Below are 22625 nucleotides of genomic sequence, written 5' to 3' on the forward strand. Positions count from 1 at the left end.
GAAATGGAACACTTTTTTTTTTTTATTACATTTTCACCCCAAACAAGGCGCATTGCCACTTTGGTGTAGGGGGCTACTATCAGGGGCAGCAACTACTGGGGCACTATGTTGGGATTTGGGCAGCAAGATGTCGGTTCACGTTGCACTTGAACTTCTGCATGTCAGTACAGTTAGGGAAGCAGGAACCTGGAATGGAATTCCAGAGTCTAGCGGTTCTGGGGAAGAAACTACTGGAGTAGAAAGATCTTTTACATCTAGGGATCTCTACTGTGTGGGGGTGGGATTTAGCTGCCTGTCGGGTTTGTTGAGGGTGTCTACGTCGTGGGGGCACAAGTGTCTGCAGTTCGTCAGAGCATTTACCATTAAAATGCATCAAATCTGCTGCCAAGATGGCTGGAAAAATGGTTGGATCATTTTTCCGCAATTCTCTATCTGTATAAGAGCGAAATACATCCTAAAATGGAATACTGTTGCCACATCTGGGAAGGAGCTGCTCGATGCGTCTTATCTTGCCGATTACAATATGGTAGCTTTCAAGTCCAATGTAAACAAGTTCTTGTTGAGCCGTCCCCTTAAATGATCTAAATTCTAACCAATCTACACCATTAATGATTACTAAACTACCACCTTACATTCATTAATCCTTATCCTCGAGTGGCCTTCTGGCCTTCATAAGTGGTGCTTACCTTGTAAAAAAAAATAAACTAATAAATAAATAAAATCATTCAAACTATCTTGGGATATTTTAAGCAGGTTAGACCATAATTTAGGTAATAGACCTACCCACCCATATTCAGTTTGGCCTTGTACCACATCTTTACAAATTTTTGTAGAAATTTTGTGATAAATAAAATCTATGCATTTCTCTTTCTTTGTTTATTCAACCAGTCTCTGATGCTTCTTAATATTTTTTGTGAGCATTCAAAGAATGGGCGACTGTTTTTTTTTTTATGTCAGCTAATTTATATAGTGTATTAGTACACACCGTAGGCACATATGTAAATTAGATACTAAAATCTTTTTTTTCTTCTTTTTTGCTTATATGTTAGCCATAAAGAAAATATAAAAGTAAAGAGACTTTTTCTTATTATTTATGTAAGAAGGATTTCTTAACAGTCCTGCTTGACAACTGCTGACTCAAACATCGCTTCTGTGGTTTCTTCTTTATCACCTTCTCCTCTGGACGTGTCATCATCTCTCACATTGACGGCTGCAGATGGAGTGCACCAGTATAATAAAATAAAGTAAAACCAAATACAAAAAAAAACACAAACTCTGACACACTCCATAAATATCAGTTGGGCTCTGGATCTATGTGTGACAACATCGCGGGAAATGATCTTCTAAGGACTAATATCCATATCTTAGTTATTCTGTCAAGGTCGAGTTTGTCAGTTGACATCAGCTCATGTCGATCTACTGTGAGCCACAAGCTGCCTTCAACTGTGTCCAATTGTCAACTCTCCCCAACTGGACTGTCATCAACTGTAGCAAATCCAAAACTGCCGTCAACTGTTCCTAACTATCTTAAACTGTCACAAAACTCATTATTAAATGTGACCCTAAACTAACTCTAATCTTATTAATCTTCCTTGTCCCTGTGACAAAAATGCATGAAATTACTCAAGAATGGTTTGTCAATGTCTTAGTCGGGCCTACCTATGACGAAAATGAGTTCGTCCAAGAGCTATAAAAAAGCCGATTCCAGAGTCGTTCAGCAAGTAACTGCCAAGGTTGCTCTGGTGCCGTGTTGTTTTGACGGAGCTGTTCAGGATCATGTCATGACATTTTGACAAAGTTGTTCGGGATCCTGTCAGGTCATATCAACAGAGTCAATGGAATTGTTCGGGACCATGTCAGATTATATGGACAAAATTGTTTGAGACCATGCTGGGTCATGTCGACAAAAGTGTTTGGTACTGCATTGGGTCGCATCGGCAGTATTTTCCATGTTGGGTCATGTAGATGGAAGCGTTCGGTTTATGTTTATTTTCCAGTTGATTTGACAGGTGTTGCAATTGTACTACCATGTGTGTTTTTTTCACCTCTCTTCCCTTGTGAAGCCACAGTCCCAATTCCACCACACCTTCACCATCAATCCCACCTCATCTTCCTTTTGTGTGTGAATAACTTCCTATCCATTGTTCTGCCGATAAACCCATTTCCCTTTCTTTTTTCTCCCACTTCCCATCACTTGGAAGGGAAAGACGCCAATAGTATCACAATACGACGATGGTATATTTGTTCAGAGATTACAGTTAGGATATCTGCAGTAGAACGGGCTTGCCTAAATCCATATTGTTGGTTGAACAAAAGTTTAGTAGCTGTAAGGTGGTTGACTAGACCTTGATTAATTATGGACTTAAATAGTTTGGTGAAAAAAAGAGAGGAGGCTAATGGGGTGATAATTTAATGGGTCAGCTCTTTCGCCAGAATTCTTGTAAACTGGTGCCACAGAAGCAGTTTTTCAGCAGTCAGAAAAGCAAGATTCGTTAAGGCATTTGTTGAAAAGTTTGGAGAGAACTGGAGTGATCTCAGCAGAGCATTTTTTAATAGTAAAATCAATCATTTTTTAATAGTAAAATCAATCATTTTTAATAGTAAAATCAATCATTTTTTAATAGTAAAATCAATCATTTTTAATAATAAAAGCAATCATTTTTTAATAGTAAAATCAATCATTTTTTTAATAGTAAAATCAATCATTTTTTAATAGTAAAATCAATCATTTTTAATAGTAAAAGCAATCATTTTTTAATAGTAAAATCGATCATTTTTAATAGTAAAATCAATCATTTTTTAATAGTAAAATCAATCATTTTTTAATAGTAAAATCAATCATTTTTAATAGTAAAATCAATCATTTTTAATAGTAAAATCAATCATTTTTTAATAGTAAAATCAATAATTTTTAATAGTAAAAGCAATCATTTTTAATAGTAAAATCAATCAATTTAATAGTAAAATCAATCATTTTTAATAGTAAAATCAATCATTTTTTAATAGTAATTTTTAATAGTAAAATCAATCAATTTAATAATAAAATCAATCAATTTAATAGTAAAATCAATAATTTTTTAATAGTAAAATCAATAATTTTTTAATAGTAAAATCAATCATTTTTAATAGTAAAATCAATCAATTTAATAGTAAAATCAATCATTTTTTAATAGTAAAATCAATCATTTTTTTAATAGTAAAATCAATCATTTTTTAATGGTGAGATCAATCAATTTAATAGTAAAATCAATCATTTTTTAATGGTAAAATCAATCAATTTAATAGTAAAATCAAGAAGTAAATATTAAGTTTACAAGTCAAAAGCTCATGTAAACTTATAGAGGATATAAATCTTAATGTTTATATATTGATCCCAACCAGATAAAAAAGCTAATACAACCAAAATAGAAAAGTGTTAGTAATAAAAGCACACAATTAAAGACTGAAAATTATAATTTGCAAGAATTTATTATTCGACAGGATACTCAAAAAAATATTAGGAATTAACAATGATTTTGCTGAAATCTTTCCTACGATGAAAAGAACACATTCCTAAAAACTCAGCGGATTAAATAGTTCTTAATATTTCTTTTTGAGTAGCCTGTCAAATAAGTTTTTGTAAATTATAATTTACAGACTTTAATTGTGTTCTTTTATATATATAAATACTACACGCACACACACGCACACACACACACACACACACACACACACACACACATATATATAAATAAATTTGTATATTTTGGCAGCAAGTCATTATTCAAGCACGTCTGATTGAACATGACTGAGTTCTTCTTTTTTCTAATTTTGTTGGATAACTTTTCAATTCGCCGAGCGTTTTTTTTTAAATTTCAGCTGGCATGTTGTATATTATGGCGCCCAGTAGTTGTGGGTCAGCTATATTCTTCTCAAACGATTTCAATCAGTACATCTGATCGGGAGCGATTGTTAGTAATTGTCTGTATTTTTTAGATGAGGTGTTTTCATTGATTAAGATTGTCAGACTGACTTCCTCATCTTGGTTGTTATGGTCACAACGTTTCGGCCGTTTTGCCCTCCGGCCTTCATCAGGTGTTTCGTATCGAACTGGGGGAACCGTTTTTTAGGAGTCTCGAACCCAACCCTTTATTATTATTACGGGGGTACCGTGTTTGAACTCCAGCTAGGCTCTGGGACATAGTTGCTGATTCTCTGTTTTGAATGTTACTTTTCACTGCCTTCATTCAGACTCCTAACAAACGGTTCCCCAGTTTGATACAAAACACCTGATGAAGGCCGGGAGCGATTGTTGTTGCTGTCATTTTCTTTATTGAGGTTTGGTGTCTTTATAGTTTATATATATTATATTATTTAGTATTATATATATATATATATATATATATATATATATATATATATATATATATATTTATATTATTGAATATTATTTTACATGCATAAAAATATACCTATGGACACGTGTGTTTCTGGCTTTTAGCCATCGTCAGCACAGGTTAGGATCGAACTCGTGGCATCAGTGTCTGCATTCTCATATGTACCACGGTTGATTGTCACTTTAATGCACCTTTTTTTATCGCTTATAAAGTTAAGATTTGTTGTTGGCATTTTTTAGCAATCTTACCAACTTCGAAACGCTGTTATTTTAATTTTTTTCCCCGCTACTTTGAATTTTGGGGTAGTGATAGGGTTAAAAAAAGTCCCTTTATTTTTTCCTCGATCACTACTCTAGACTTAGTGTTCTGATTGATAAATGGCATATCTTCTTCTTGACTATTCACCTGAACTTAAGGTTAATGACTGCCATCAAAGTCATAGGTTTAGTGACTACATCCATGGATTTAAGACTAGTATTGGAATTAGTGAAGAGCATGTTTGTTTTTTAAGTGTCACCATAGACATTGGGTAGATGACTACCACCCCAGATCTAAGCTTTGTGTCGGCCACCTCCACATTAGGGTTGCTGTTGGGATTAAAGAAAAACATGATTTTTCTTGGACGATATTCTAGACTTAGAGTTAGTTACCAACAAACTTAGGGTTAATGTTGAGGTTAATATGCATGTATTTTTTTTTCTCAACTACCAACACTGATTTAAGATTAATGACTCCTAACCTAAATGTAACTAATGAATATTATTTTCATTGTTTTGACTCTCAAGTATATATCCGACACAATTAGACACAGTTAATCAACCGAGAACCACATCAGTCACTCTATATAAAAGCATATAAGATATCAATGCATACACACGCGCGAGTCAAAACAATGAAAAGAATATGTCGTTGTCATAGCCCTACTCATGACTGCTACTCCCTACTTAACATTAACTCACTGGCATTATATATTTTGTTTGTTTGTTTGTTTGTTTGTTGAATACATTGAGATTCAAACGAAATTTTACCAAAAAATAAATATTGAAGAAAACTATAGTCAAGGGCAATAACTCTCGTGTCCCTATTACAGCCGCTAGGTGGCAGCATCGTCCGAAAACGGAAGATGACAATGCAGTTCTAACCGGGTTGGGAAATTTCTACTTATTATAGACAACATGGTGAGTATTACTGAGCCTCCATTATTCTAATTGCTTTGTTTTTAAAGAGACCGGTCACATTTTATCTGGGCTTTTGTATTAAGAAATCCCTTGTATCGTTAAATGTTTAAAAAGTGTATTTAAATCGTTATTAAATAGTTCGTAATCATTAAATCGATAGTGTTTTTATGTTGTTGTTGGACGATGTTCTTTCTTTTAAACAAAAAGGATTCTCGCAAAACAATCCAAAAATATATAAACTTGAATTAGAAATAAAGACTTAATTTTCATATTTTTAAATTTCTTAATTAAATTTAATTATTGTAGAATCTGATACAAAAAGTATGCGTGTCGTTGAAAACATTAAAAACTTAGATATTAGTATAACTATACTTACTTACGGCAGGTAAGCTGCACAGAAACGTTTAATGTCAAGATAAGTCATCAAACGAAATGTATATATCTATGTATTATTTATATTTAATTTATATCAAATTTGGCACATTTCTTTGTTATTTAAAAACTATTTTTGTTTTATAATTAAAAAAAAAATGGGTATGTTTTACTGTCCACAGTCCTTTGAAAAAGTGGTCAAAACATCAAATATGTTACCAAAGGCAAGAGAAATTACTCTTCAACCTAACTGGGTATGTTTTAGTGTTTTTACTTAATGTAAAATGTTTATTCGGCTCGAAAAAAAAAAAAGAAAAAAGTTTTCAAAGGGTACGCGACCACAAGAAAAAATGGCAGCATAGCAATACATTGTAACCACTTTTTCTTGTGGTCGCGTACTCTTTGAGCTTGCTAGTTTTTCGAGCCGATTAAACATTTTACATTTTAGTGAAAACACTAAAAACCTACCCAGTTGGGTAGAGGAGTAACTTATCTGGCCTTTGGTCATATTTATTTGTTACATATTTGATTTTTGACCACTTTTTCGAAGAACTTTGGACAGTAAAACATAGCCCAAATATTATATTGGTGCTTCTACAGAGTTTGAACCGAATTGTGCTGAACTAAATCTAAAACAGGGTTTGTGTTACTATACACATAGATTCGAAAAAATGGTCAAAAATCAAATATATAACAAATAAATGTTATCAAAGGCAAGGTAAGTTATTTTTCTACCTAACTGGATATGTTTTTAGTGTTTTTACTCGCTTTAAAACGTGTAATATGTTCGAAAATCATACAGTGTTTATCGGTATATTTGAAAAAGCAAAATGGCGGTGTGTGTGTGTGTCAGAAATTTTGTGAAAAATAGTGAATAATTCCACCCCGTCTTTCCAAGCTTATAACTCCTCGAAAAATGTAATTCAAGCCCTAATTTTTTCCCATTAAAGGAGCAAGGACCAAGGTTTCATTTAAAAAAAAAAAAAAACAAACAAACAACGTATTTTTTTTTTTAAGGACTTTACAGGTAAATTTCTAAAAAAACACTACTTTTTTTTTTTTTTAAATTTGAATATATTATTTATTGACCTTTTTTCTTCAATTTGTGATATATAACACTTTGGTGAGTAAATTACTTACTTTTTAATAGATATTTCAAAATGGGAGGCGTGAATTATTCGACCCCCTGTCTTTCCAAGCTTATAACTACTCGAAAAATGTAATTTAAGCCCTAATTTTTTTTTTTTTAATTAAAGGAGTAAGGACCAAGGTTTCATTAAAAAAAAAAAAAGAAAAAACAAGCAACGTGGTTTAAAAAAAAAAAGGTTTTAAACTTCGAACTTTAAAGGTAAATTTCTAAACTCTACATTTTTTTTTTTTTTAATTTGAATATATTATTTATTCACCTTTTTTCTTCAATTAGTGATATATAACACTTTGGTGAGTAAATTAATTATTTACTTTTTAATAGACACTTGAAAAAAACGTTTGTCTAAAATATTATATTCGGTTTATTGGAAAGAGCATAAAATTTCACGGGTTTGTATTACTGTACGCAGATTCGAAAAAGTTGTCAAAAAACAAATATATAACATCAAAGGCAAGATAAGTTACTTTTCTACGTAACTGGATATATTTTTCGTGTTTTTATTCAATGTAATGACATTCAGCTCGAAAACCATACAGTGTTTTACTGATGTATTGGAAAATTCAAGATGGCGTCTGACTCCCTCTTTAACACGGTAAGTTTGGGAAAAGGTGTTATAAATAAAAAACTAGAAAAAATACTATTAAAAACCCGCCGAATATATGTCAACCGATGTCACGGTAACATATGTTGAGCGAGTTTTTAACAGTATTTTATCCAGTTTTTCATTTATAACACCTTTTCCCAAACTTACCGTGTTAAAGAGGGAGTCAGACGCCATCTTGAATTTTTCAATACATTGGTAAACACTGTATGGTTTTCGATCTGAATAAACATATTACATTGAATAAAAACACGAAAAATATATCCAGTTACGTAGAAAAGTAACTTATCTTGCCTTTGATAACATTTATTTGTTATATATTTGTTTTTTGACAACTTTTTCGAATCTATGTGTACAGTAATACAAACCCAATTTCACATTGACCCTGAAAATATCGTAAAAATAGAATCAATAGAAAAATTTTGATAGATTTTTAAAGTTTAAAAATTGAAAAATATTGAGTTCGTAAAATTCATTACTGTTTTTTAAAAAATAAAAAATATTTCTATTACTTTTAAAACAACTTTAATAGCTTATTTTGGAAGTATAATCCATAAAGAAAATAAACTACCCACTTTTAAAAGAGAAATTATGAGTTTTGTATATTTTATTCGCAGTTGCGTGTTAGGGGTGTCTAAAATTCCTACAAAAATTCTGATACACCTAGCAGTGTGCTTACTGTTGAATACGGTAAGTTTGGGAAAATGATTTCAAACTAAATAATTACACAAGATACTGTTAGAAACCCACCGAATATATGTCCGCCTATGTCATGGTAACATATATTGAGTTTCTAACAGTATGTTGTATAATTATTTAGTTTGAATTCATTTTCCAAAACTTACCATATTCAACAGCAAGCACATACTTCGCCGTTTTTGCTTTTTCAAATATACTGATAAACACTGCATGATTTTCGAACCGATTACATGTTTTAAAGTGAGTAAAACTGCTAAAACTTTTGCAGCCTTATCTTGTCTCTGATAACATTTATTTGCTATATATTTGATTTTTTACCACTTTTTCAAATCGATGTGCATAAACCCCTAAAACGTAGTTCGATACGCTTGTTTCTGTGGGGACTACGATGTCAGCTTTTTCTTGGAGCGAGAGAAAAGGGGCTAACAATAATAATAATAATATGAAACGGTGTGCTAATAACACCCAAGATAGTCCGATTAATCAACATAACACAAACATTCACATCTCATCTAAAAAAATTCAGAATTGCATTATAAGTAATGGTACTTATACAGAATTTGAACTGAACTGTTTTATGCATGTATATAACCCTAAACGAACCCAATCTTTTTACCATGGTTTGTTTTCCAATAGGCAGACATACAAAAACGTGGTTATATACATACAAACAAATATTATCGGCACTTCTACACTATTGGGACGAAATTTCGGAAATCGTAATACTGAATTTCTCATGAAAACAATGCTATCAACGTATTCCTCGTATTTTAAAGATAATTATATCCAAAAATTACGAAAATTGATGGAGTAGAAAATTATTTGTTAAAGAAAATAAAAAAATAGAATTAGAAGAAAACGTTCGTAAGACACAGCAGAGTTTAAAAGAGAGGTAATTTTTCGTTTCGATTTAAACAAGATGGCGGCAATATTTCACCTGCTACTATGGTTAAAGTTTTTTTGTTTTTTTTTTAAATAATTCAGTAATATTCAGGTAATTTCAACTGCATAATTTGGAAGCTACCATTGTAATTTATTAGAATTGACAAAAAAATCAGTTGAAACCATTTTTTTTTTTTATCTGAAAACTCCATTTATTGACTACAAAATCTGGTCCCAATAGTGTAGAACCCCCCACCCAATAACTGTTACTGTGATATTTATTGGGTGGGTTTATACCAGTATTTTGTTTTATTTTTAAGTCATTATTTTCTTGTCCTCGCATTACATCTGGAACTATTTGCTTTTTTTTTTTTTTAACTTAATAAACGCTTTAAAATAAGTTAAAACACTAAAATCTTATCCAGCTAGTTAGAGGGGTAATTTAACTTGCCTTTGATAATATTTATTTTGGTACTTACCCACTTATGTTACTGTGCTGAAATAAAAAATTTAGAAAGTCCCTCTGGAGGGGAGGGTGTTTTGTAATTATTTTGTACTTTCACTTAACAGTTTAATAATAAAAAAAAATATTATAAAACTTGAATTCAATATGAAAATACTATTAAAAAAAAAAAAAAAAGCAGGGGTAATGTTGACTTTATTAGTCCGCAAGATGGCAGAAGCGAACAAATGGATAAAGTGGAAGGGAACGCAAATTTTAGCAAATCGACTGTACAGCCTAGCAAGAAAAAAAAAAAAAACTCGACTGCTGATAACAACAACTAAGTAAGAAATGTTTTTGTTGTTTCAACTAGACTGTAGTTTCACATAACATTTTAATAAACAAAAGATACCGTAAAAATTGAATTTCATTTTTCATTCTCTGCATAATTACCAAAACAAAACAATGAAATGGAAAAACTAAAAAATTTTTTAAACTTTTTTCCCCAAATAGGACTGTAGTTTCACATAACAATTTCATAAACAAAAGATACTTAAAAGTTGAATTTCATGGTTCTTTCTCGGCATAATTACCAATACAAATCAATGAAATGTAATAACTAAAAAAAAAAAATGACAACTCGACTGCTGATAACAACTAATAACTAAGAAATTTATTTATGCAGAGAAAGGAAGATGAAATTCAATTTTTACGGTATCTTTTGGGTGCTTTTGCACTTTTGCCACCGTGCTAGTTTAAAATTTTTTAGGTTAAATTCAAGCTTCACGATATCTATTTTTTATTAAATTGTTAGATGAAAGCACAGATTAGCTATAAAACACTCTCCCTTCTCCATGTTAAGAATGGTTTTCAAAATAATGACTATATTGTTTCAGCACAGTGGCAAAAGTACCATTTTTTGTTTATTAAAATGGTATGTGAAACTACAGTCTAGTTGAAACAACAAAACAAGAAATATTTCTTAGTTATTAGTTGTTGCTATCAGCAGTCGAATTTTTTTTTTTTATTGTGTTTTTTGTTGTTTTTTCTTGCTAGGCTGTACAGTCGACTTGCTAATTTTCTTTCGCTAAAATTTGCATTCCCTTCCACTTTTTCCATCCGTTCTCTTCCGCCATCTTGTGGACTAATAAAGTCAACATTGCCTAGCATGGTAACCTAGGTGCATAAGCACCTTTTTTTTTATACCATTTTTTTCATACCTATGCCTATTGTAAAACACCCCCCCCACACACACACACACAAACTAACCCTAAGTTTTAGTTCGATTAGTATTGTGTGTGTGTGTGTGTGTGTGTGTGTATAAGAACTATTATTTTCCTTTTTCATATTATTAACCGAGACTTAGGGTTTAGTGATGATGGAATTAATAAACAGCCGTTTTCGTTTCGATTTAGCTTTAAAAAAAAAAAATGAAAAAGTAAGCAATTAAAATGTAATAAAAACAAGACAAACAACAAAACATTTTCGAGTAGAAAATACCATACAAATTTAACATAAAATGATCATGGCGTTTGGACCGGATAGCATTTTCTAGAATCGGCCCTTAAAATATATACTCTTTATTAGGCATGGCCAAAAAATTAAACAATAAACAAGTAGTTGTTGTTTTTAAAATGAATTCAAATCCATTGTTCTTGAGCAACTTTTTTTTTTCTAGAAAGATAAAAGCCTGAATTTTTTTTTTTTTTTATCTAAATAAAATTTAGGATGATTGGCTAATAAGAATATGCAAAAATATTATAAGTACCTGAATTTCAAATAATTCCAACTTCTTATATCATTCTATAGATTTGCGTAGTGAAATTTGAAAAAGAAAATTAAATGATAGTTGAAAATAAAGTATGGCGGCCTGGAGGGGACTAAAACTATATTTAGCCATGTATTTTTAACGTTTGATTTGACAATTAAGTAAAGAGTTTAATTTTTTTTTTTATAAGTCGTATATATATATATATATATATATATATATATATATTGCCTACATAACCCCCGAAGTTAAACAAGGATGAGGCTGGCCATTACTGGATAGGTGACCATTTTGGGAATGCTAGGCGTCCTATGTGTTGAAAACAACTCATGCATCCAGTATCACAGTTGGTCCACCATAGGTGAATAAACAAGAAATTGCTGGAAGAAATTATCGTAATTTTAGAAAAATATGCAGTTATTTATCAAATTTTTTCTTTTTGGTATCAATTTTTCAAAGCATTTCCTATTTAATGGTATATTAGCAATATTGCGCTCACTAAAAGAAAATTATTCATTTATTTTCCGAAGATTTAAAAGTAGTGTTTTTCCACAAAAATAATGAAAATATATATAAATTTTTTTTGCTAATCTGAAAGTTAAAATATTTATTATTAACATATTCAACGAATTTCACACTTCAAAACACAAAAGATGAAAAATTAAACACATTCAAAATTCGGATTTACAACCTTAAAATCTGATACGTGCGCAGTTGCTTTTTTTTTTTTTTTTTTTTTTTTTTTTACAATCCTCACCTTCCCCACAATACAATATATTTTGCTCAGTTTCGGCTGATTATTTTAAGCATATTTGTACCCACAAATAGGGGATATATATATATATATTAGTGGTGGGACGAGGAATCGGAATCGTTAATCGTAAGAATCGTGTATTTTAGGAGGTATCGGAATCGCATCGTTAAAAAATACCTTAATTTTCCGATACCTTCATTACGATTCTTTTAATCTGATGTTGAAAAAAAGAAAAATTTCCTGATATTTCTAACTGCAAGAGAGAAATGTAGCATGTTATAAAAAGAAACCAAAGAGATTCATTATTAACAGGGCAATGCTTAGTGCCCCCTCCCTTACAAGGTTCATTCATTCATATCTATTGTAATCAAAACTACAAAAGAGTTAACTTGAAAAGAAGTATGCAGGGCTCTACATTGCGAGTAAAAATAAAAATAAAAATACGCTTATCTTTTTGGCGACTGTTTTTTTTACTGACAAATCTTCTAATAGTGAATGAAAATGCTTTTTCAACTTATATTTTCTTAAAACGAGCAAAGTCAAATTATTTAAACAGTAAAAGGTGTAAAAGAACAATATACTTTTTTTTCTTTTTTTAAAAGAAGGCTTTTGAAAGAAATATCTCTAAAATGAAATTGATCACGTAGTATTATTTCGCAAAATTTTGACAGTAGTCGGCTTCTTTTGAAGTTTAAAAAAAAACCAACCCCATACCTATCTCTTCCAAACCTAAAGTTATTAAATAACCCCTTCGTTAATTTAAGGGTAATTAATTCAATTCAGTCAAGTTTTTTTTTTTTAATTTTTTTCTCCAGAAAGATAAAACCCTGAATTTGATTATATTAAAAGCAGAATAATATAATCTTTTTTCGAGAATTTTAAATTGAAAATTTTAAAAAAAGTGTTTGACGCAGTTTTTTGCCGAACAAAAAAGAAATTAATATATACTTTTTAAAAGGTGTTGTAATCAATAAATTTTTATGTCTAAATAATATTTACGATTAATTAAATAATTTCATTTTAAAAAGTATTTATAAATAGAATTTTACTTAAGACTTATAGTTTAGCAATATTGAACCGCATCAACCATGTGTGAATTGAACACAGTCAACCAAAAAAAAAAAATTCAAAAGAAAATGCATATTTGCATTTCATTATGTAAACTTTTATACATTGGTTTCAAAAATTAAATTCTATAAGTTTTTTTTGTTAACTACTGGTTGGTACAGTTTACCGCTCCATCCCTTTATATTTTTTTCTTTTTGTCTTTTTTAGCGGATTATTTTCAACTAGCGAGGGGTACCCGGCGTTGCCCAGGTGTTTTTGGGTGTGTGTGTGAAAAAAAAAGGAAGCTTTTCCGACGCGCAGTTGGAAAATAGTGTGAAAAAACAAACAAACAAGTGTTCGTTTTTGATTGACGTGATGGCGATTTTGTGCGGGACAGTTTTTAATGAGGTCAATTGAAAAACCCGCTCGCCCGTCTGATATGACGAAGTCGACACTGGCTCTGGGCCTGCGATTAGAGTAGAGTTTCGCTTTTGTTTATACCGAAAAGCGAATGTAACGCGTGCCGATGTGGGAAATGTGGAATAATTAAGGTTTGAAAGTGAATAAAATTAAATAGACAGGCGAGGTCCGTGGCTAACTCTGAGATATTACAATTTATGGGTGATATAAACAGTTTTAAGAAGTTGCGAAGCGAGCGAGCGCTTTTCCGAAAGAAGCCTTTTGCAGACATCGCGGAAAAGCGCACACACACACACACACACACACACACACACACACACACATTTTGCCTTTTATATAATAGATTAATTATCCAAATAAGTGACTAGCTTTAAAACAAAATTTAATAGTAAATTATTTGTCTCAAAGTCCAAAAAAAGTCTTGCATGGAAACTTTTTGAAGTTGATGAAGATGATGAGTTGAAAGCCATTTGCAAAGTCTGTCAAATTAAAATATCGCGAGGAACAAAACCATCTAACATGACCACAACCAATATGTTAAAACATTTAACTATGAAGCATCCAAATGAATTGGAGGAGCAAAATAAAAAAGAAAAGGAACAAAAAATTACCAACTAGTCACTCAGAGCAGTTTTATTAGTGAGGGTCGAAATCGCAGTGTCTTTTTTTTTTTGCCTAAGTCACCAATTTTTTGAACCTTCCTTAACTTCAAAGAGTAAATACAATATATGCAACTAAAAAAATAATTTTTAAAAATGCTGATTCTATTCATGAAAAATTCTTTTAACTAGAAATTAAAACTTAGGTAAAGATAGCTGACTGACAGCAACAGGAGCACTGGTTAACTACTGAACCACGTGGAAATGTGTGGGGGAGGAAAAAAGGAAATTAAAGGATGATAATAAATTATGATAACCGTTTTTGAAAGGCACTAAACTCCTAAAATTTTAGGCGGCATTCCCCGGCGATTTTAAAGCACTCTCTCTCCAAAAAAAAAAAATAAATAAATAAAAGATTTAATTTTTAAGTTTGGGAAAGATATATTTATTATAACCGAATTCCTGTATGAAGACTGGATCTACTTTATTGGACGTTAATTTGTGAGATAAGTAATTTTTCAATGTTTAATGTTTTTAAAGTTTCAATTATCAATTAAATTTTTTTAATTGCGTTTTTTTTTTTTCAATTTATTTATAAAAAAAAAAACAGGGTTTAAAATGTATTTTTCAAGGTAACAAGCTTCGAAATAAGTCTAATTAAAAAAAAAATCACTTAATTTTTAATTTCGACAACCCTGAGAATTTAATTATTAAAAAAATATTGAAATGTGACATTTTTTTTATTTAACATTTCTATTAGTTCAATTAATTTTCTTTCAATAATTCATTTCACTCAACAAACTTCGCCAGTTTTTGTTTTGTTTTATCTTTTTCTGTAATTTTGGTAACTATTTTTGCTCAATTTTATCTAGTATTTCATTTGTTTTTATAGTGGTATCATTTTTATATGTGTTCCTTTGATATACCCTATTTCAAAATTAGTTTGGCTAAACTTATTCTTCACGTTAGAAACAACGTGCAAAAGTAATGAAAAAGTAAGAAAAAACAATAGGTGTTAACTACTCTTTGTGAATTATGGAGGTCTGAAGAACTGCCGTCACAAATACAACTATCAATAGCCAAACAAAAAATCGTTTTTGAAATTCTTTTACTTGTAACTTTTCGCTATACCTACCTTTTGGTATAAAACACAAAAACTTTTGATTAATGGTATTTCTCAAATATGGTCGTTAACTTTGGAATGGTTATTTTGTATCTACAGTGCCATGTCACGTGGTATATTGTTTTTTTCATTACGCACGTTATTTTTTTCATTTAATTCATTAAATCTGTAAATTATGAGGACCAAAATAATGAATCATGTTAATTTATTCTCTAATTTTCTTGTTTTTGTTCTGTTATATAAATTCTATTTTATTTGTTTTTGCCCTGAAGGATAAATTCTATTTTCTTTGTTTTTTTTCTGTATTCCAATTAAGTAAAATAAATTTTCTCTAAAATAAATTTTGCTAATTTTTCCGTTTAGTTTACTATATAATAATTTTATTTAAACCAAAACACGACGGTGTAGACATAAAATATCTCTTCCAAAGTTAAGGAACATATTTGGGAACTACCGACCATAAAGTATAAAACTACCTGGTATATTTCAAAACAATAATTCCCTAGGAATCGGAATTGTACTTGGTATCGGAATCGTTAATCAATATTTTCCTGGAATCGGAATCGTATAAAAATTAGGAATCGTCCCAACACTAATATATATATACCAATTATGAAAAGTACACCATTATAAAGTTCATTTTCTACTTAATAATCGGTGAAAATTTCATATTGATCGGCTAATTACTTGATTTTTGATAGATTTTTAAAGTGAGACTCCGTCAAAAAATACTTACTCCCTTTTTTTGTTTTGGCCGTGCCTACTCTTTATTGACCCAAACACTTTACCTTGAATCTTGAGTTCTGCTAGTTTTAAATATGCACCCTCCTTTTCTATTTCTTTATGAAATTTTAATTTAGGTACTTATTCAGAATACGGACCATGTTGAAATAATCTTATTTAGAAACGCATTCTTAACATTCAAAGGGGAGACTTTAAACTATTCTGTACTTTCACCTAATGATTTAATAAACAAAGGATACTATAAAAGTTAAATTTAATTTGAAATTCCTGTCTAAAAAATAGCACGATTCACATTCTGCAGAAGTACCTTAATTTGCATAGATGTTTGCTTGGCTGAACTCTAATTTATGGTTCCCCCATGCCAAACATTCACAAAAAGAACACTCGACTAGTTACAGCCACTATAAACGATTCCCCCCACTCTCTATCTGTGCCTAAATCTAAACGCAGATTCCATGAACAAAGCTTCTTTCCCAGAACTGCCCACCTGTGGAACACTGTTCCTCTAGTCTACTTCCGGGTTGAATACAACATGGTAGCTTTCAAATCCAATGTAAACAAGTTCTTGTTGAGCCGTTCCCATAAATATTCAAATTCTATCCAATTTACACTGTTAACAATTACTACACTTCCATCTTACATTCATGAACCCTTATCCTCGAGTGGCCTTCGGGCCTTGATAAGTGATGACTCCCAAGTAAAAAAACAAAAAAAAAAACAACCATAAAAACACCTTTCTAATCAAATAATCTAGGAGTTAACAGTGGAATGGTTGTGACAAAAGTGGAACTCCTAAAAAGAGCAAATATGGGCAGCATAGAAGTGCTTGCAACCACACAACTGTGTTGGAATAGTCATGTAAGAATGGCGGATGACAGATTCCCAAAAATGTTACTCTATGAAGAGCTAAAGAATGGCAATAGAAGAGTGGGTGGGCAACAACTCAAGTACAAAGACAGTTAAACGCCACCTAAAGGAAATGAGCATTGATATCCCAAACTGAGAGGCAGAAGCAAGTGACCAAGGGAGTTGGTGCAGCAGTTTATACATAGGTAAGATAGTTATCAAGGATAGGAGAGAGGTCGCAGCCCACACTAGGAGAGGAGAGCTTCAACACTACCAGATAATGCACCAAGCCCCTGCCTAGTCATCTTCAGACATGAAGAACTGTGTTTTTTTTTTCTCGCGCCTTTAGAATGTTATCTTTTTTAAATGTGTTCACTAATTTTCGATTATTAGTATTATCAGACGTATTTCATCTCTGAAGGAAGAGGAGGGCTTAAAGTAATTTTAAGTGGCTGAAAGATATGTAAGTTTTTTTTTGTTTTTTTTTCTTGGCAGATATGTAGTTTTGGTTGAAAAGATAGCCTCTAACCCTTGCATGACTAAAATGGGACAGCTTTTGAGATTACAATGTTGTGTTATAGATCAACACACTGTCCGAATTCAAATTGATTATAAACATGTATCTTGCAAATTTTTTTTATATTTTTCAATAGTTTTATTATTAAGGCATTTAAAAAAAAAATCATCTTATTTTTTCCTTTTGTTTAAAAAAAATATAATTTCATTTCATTTTGTTTTTTCTGTTTTTATCATTTCATTTTTAAGAAAAATTTGAATTTCATTTGGTTTTGTTTTTATCTTGTTTTTTTTTTTTTTTATTCTTTTCTGTATTTACAATTTTTTTTTTTTACATTTTACTCCATTAAAATTAATGTTTTTGGACAATTTTATATTTGTCGCCCGAAGGATCGAGCTTGAAAGTGATACCGATCTCATGAGGATCCGTCGCGTGTGTCGAAAGTTTTTATGACACACACACACATATTTTGCCCTTTATATATAGAAGATAGATGTATGTATAAAAAAAATAAAACAAATGTTAGTTGTTTCAAATTTGGTGTGCATGATAATCTTGTGATTTTCAAGTAATTGTTGTTGCAACAGTGTTCACCCTGATTGGGTTGAGCCGCTATTTTCTTGGCTTACAGCACAACCCAAGCATGACAGTCCTGAGCAAGGTCACACGTACAAGAGTAGAATTGTACATTTGTAAAGAGAAAAGCTTAAATTTTGTATACATTTTAAATGTTATCAAAATAACAAAAAAATATAAGATATTGCAAGCTGAAATTGAAAGGAATTCCACTATTTTTTTGTACTCTAAACTAGACTGGTTTGTAATACCTAATTAGGTGTGAAATTTTCTTTTTGTTTTATAAATTACAGATTTTTCATTCATTAATTTTTCTACTTTTAGGGTCAGAATCAATCAGGAGCTTCAGGTGGTCAGGGTGGGGATAAGAAAGATGATAAGGTAAGTAATGTTTGTTTTTATACTTATAAAGATTTTTTTTTTTCTTTTTTAATATAAATTTTTCAATCCATCAGAAAGCATTTATATTTAAACAACATGAATTTTCAATTTCGAGCCTCTTTCAAACAGTATTTTCTATGTTTGAAATCAAGTTTATCAATATTGTATAAATCAAGCTTCTGGTAGAGTTTTGGCAAATTTTTTTGTATACAAGAAAATCGTATCAAATGATCTGGGGGAATTCTGGAATCTGGTATATGTAAGAACCATGTATAATAGATTTATGTTTGTCAAGCCTGAATCAAATCATAAATTCATTATTGTGTTACCATTAAACTGTCCTTAAAATTTTACTAATGCATGAATTTAAGAAAAGTTTGTTTGTATAAAATTCAAATTAGAGAAACTAAAAAAAATTGTATTTAAGTTTTATTGATTATAGCTTTATTTTTATACGTAACTAGTATTCACCAGCATTGCCCATATGGAGGTATATTGTCTTTGGAAAATATTTTCAAATATAGTTGTATTTACAATTTTTTACACATATATAGAATGAGGAATGTGCTATCATTGTAAATTTTTGGCTAGTTTATGTAGAACTCTGGAAACTGTTGAACAAAATTTTCGTGATTTTATTTATTTGTGCAAATACTGGCCAATTCTTTTTTTCAATGAAAAATATATGTTGCGTTCAATAAATTTCCAGACTTTTTTGGAAAAGGCATTTAAAATTGTCGTAGACTCTTGAAAAGTCAGTATGTTTTTGCTATGCATCTTATGAGATGACTGACCAATTTTTATGATATCAGGTTCAAATGAACCGTTACAGCAGGAATTGGAATACACTCTACTAAAGCCTGATTGTCACAGCTGGTGAATTTCAAAAATGCAATCTAGATGTGAGGACACTTTAGAAGAACAATATGCAATAAATTCTGTTTTAAACTTGAAAAAAAAAAAAAATGCCACAGAAACAGAATGCTTCAGACTGCTTTTGGACCATCTTGCATGAATCGAGCGTCAGTTTGTGAATGGCATAAGAAATTTAAGGAAGGCAGGGTGTCTGAGAAATGATGAGAGGTGTTGGAGGAGTCAGGGAGTCAGAACACCAGAGTTGATTGGCCAAATAAAGAATTTCATGGATAAGGACAGTCGTGGGTCTATAGAGACAATAAATGCAATTTGATGTCGGTGTGGAAACTGTACACAATTATTTACAAGAAACTGAAGATGCGCAAAGTTTGTCCCAAGTGTGTTCCATCCTTGTCACAGACTATTTGACCAAGATGGGCATCAAGACAGTTCCTCACCCTCCCTATTGTCCAGATCTTGCTCCCTGTGACTTTAAGTTATTCCCTAAGCTCAAGGAAAACTTTAGAGGCTGTTGTTATGAGACAATTGAGGAAATAAAAGAGGTTGTGACACGATCACATAAAAGGACTTCTATGGGGTCTTACGGAAGTTACAGTACAACAAGTGGATTGTAGCCGGAGGAGATAACTTTGAAGGGGAAATAGTTACATATGTGTACTATTAATAAAAGTGCTCATACAAAAAAAGTTAGGAAACCTATTCATGGTACCTCATATTATTTCTGTTTATTAAGAAGATAATTCAATGTAAAATTAATTGGAAAATGAAAACAATATTGGTACCCCGATTTATCGGAGAGGGACCTATGTTTTCAGTGGCTTCCGTTACCAGATGACCGTCCATTAGTTTTTCCTGAAATGTTGCCACAAATTGTATTTCATTAAATAAATGTGCATAATAAAAAAAATTTTTTACAGAAATTTCCGTTGCACCCCCAGGGGCTCAAAAATGCCTCAAAATGGCCAAAAATGACACATAACTTTTGATCCATCCATTACCTTTTTTTGTCTGACTATATGGTGGTTTTTCATGGTGGTCAACTCAAATATACATGTGTTAAGGCCTGAACTGCATTGCTATCCATTTACACTAGGATTTGGCATCCCCAGGGGCTCAAAAGAGGTAAAAAAATGTCCTCAAATGGCCAAAAATGGCACTTTTTGCCCCATAGTGTTTGATCCATCCATTAGATTTCCCTGAAACTTGGCCAAAATGTGAAGGCCATTGTTTTTAATATCAATTCAATATGGCAAAATTCTGGTTCGCATCCCTCTGGGACTTTTAGGGCTAAAAAAAAACATGCCTTTTTTGGAGCTCTTTTTTCATATTATTCAAGAACTTGATATGTATGTCTATATAGTAGTTTTCCATGGTGCTGAATTCAAATATACATGTCTTAAGTTGTGAAACTGCATCGTTTGTCCATTTTCACTGGGATTTGACATTCCCAGGAGCTCAAAAGGGGTCACAAATGCCCCAAAATTGCAAAAAAATGACACTTTTTACCTCATAACTTTTGTCCCATCCATTAGGTTTTTCTGAAACTTGGCGCAAATGTGAAGGCAACGTTAGCCATTCACACTTCTCACATTCATCATTTCGTCACTATTTTTTGTGGCGTCAACTCACATGCAGCACAAGAGGGGGACCACGCACGTGTGGCTTGTTATTTTTGTTGTCAATAAATAAAGAAAATACAATGGCAATTCGATTTTTTTAAGAAACTAAATATTCAATATTTAGATTATTATTTTTTTTATAATAAATCAATGATAACAAATAAATGTTTTTTTAAATGATGGTGGCTGCTGTGATTTTATTGACTCGGTATTTCGGCACTTTTCAGTGTTCTACAGAAATTGCCTCAATAATTCTGATTCTAGCACGATCCTTATTCTGCATAAGTACCCAATTTTTTGTCTTTAAAGAAAAGTTAATGACATTTGCAATATACGGTCAAGTAATTAAAAAAAACTGTTAATCTGGTGATTTAAAAAAACCGTTTACACTGCGTTTGAGTCACCAACCTGATAGGTCCTGAACTGTCATCTAAGCTTCAGCCTCTGTCCCATCGACAAAATGTTGCAGCCCTCTGCCTGTTGTACAAGTAGTTTAACAGTGAATGCTCTGACGAACTGCAAGCACTTGTGCCCCCTCAACATAAATACCCCCGACAAGCAGCTAAATCACACCCCTTTACAGTAGAGATCCCTAGATGTAAGAGAGCCTTCTACTCCAGTAGTTTCTTCCCTAGAATCGCTAGACTTTGGAATTCCCTTCCGGGTCCCTTCTTCCCCAACTGTACTGACATACAGAAGTTCAAATGTAACATGAACCAACATCTTGCTGCCCAACTCCCTACATAGTACCCCTGTAGCTTATGTCCCTGATAGTAGCCTCCAACATCAAAGTGGAAACGTGCCTTGTTTTTGGGGGTGAAAATGTAATAGAAAAAAATTTTAAATCTGTAAAACAGAAAATCACTGCAACAAAGCAAGTTTATTTACATGTAATTATCTTAAATCCTAAAGTAAAATAATTCAAATGTTTAAACCTACTTTTTAAGTACATTCTTCACTGGGAGATTCTTTGTTTAGTTTTACTTTTGTTTTATGTAACAAAGAAAATCTATTTTTTAAAATGAATTTTCTTTGTTTTAATATATTTATTTTTTTATTAACCTAACCAATAATGTCCTCTAGTGACCCCAGAAAATTTCAATTTATGTTCTCTGAAAAATGTAACGCTTACTGAAACTTATTTGAACGTTCTGTTAACATATATTTTTCTATAGCACACAAATACTGACTTATACAGCTTTGTTTTTATGTATAATTTTTCTTTTAGGAAAAAAAGAGGAAATATGAACCACCTGTACCAACTCGAGTAGGTAAAAAGAAGAAGAAGCTGAAGGGACCAGATGCCGCTAATAAACTGCCCCAAAGTAAGTTCTCCTTCTTCTGTCTACGATGATTAGTGATTTGAATTCCATAAACAGGCGAAAGACAGATTGTACGTGCATGTGTGGATTATGTAAAAATGAAATTTTTGTTTTGAAATTTGACTAGCCTGGATGCCCGCCATTGCCCGGAGGTGTGTGTCTTGAGCCAAAAAAAAAAAAACAGCAGTAGTAGGCAGGAAGGCTCGAACCCATACTGCGAAGGAGGAAAAGAACATGAAAAAAAAAAGTGATGTCTTTGCTGTTGCACCCATCGCTAAACTGGAAGTGACAAATGTTTAAATTAAGGCTAGTCAATCGAAAAGAGGGGATGAC

At 31.5% G+C, this 22625-nt stretch overlaps 1 protein-coding gene across 1 annotated transcript in view; it reads left to right on the forward strand.

Moving 5' to 3' along the window:
- Positions 1–5434: 5434 nt before the first annotated feature.
- Positions 5435–22625, forward strand: part of LOC145260426 (26S proteasome regulatory subunit 4) — a 40774-nt gene continuing 23583 nt past the window's right edge. Inside the window, exons 1-3 of the mRNA XM_080118423.1 lie at positions 5435–5554; positions 18419–18475; positions 22199–22295. Of these exons, the coding sequence (XP_079974549.1) occupies positions 5552–5554; positions 18419–18475; positions 22199–22295 (157 nt within the window). The 5' untranslated portion in view covers positions 5435–5551. The remainder of the gene's footprint in view (positions 5555–18418; positions 18476–22198; positions 22296–22625) is intronic.

This window comes from Euprymna scolopes, chromosome 36 (assembly GCF_053919585.1).
Source record: "Euprymna scolopes isolate OS-2025 chromosome 36, ASM5391958v1, whole genome shotgun sequence".
NCBI classification, from domain to species: Eukaryota; Metazoa; Mollusca; class Cephalopoda; order Sepiida; family Sepiolidae; genus Euprymna; species Euprymna scolopes.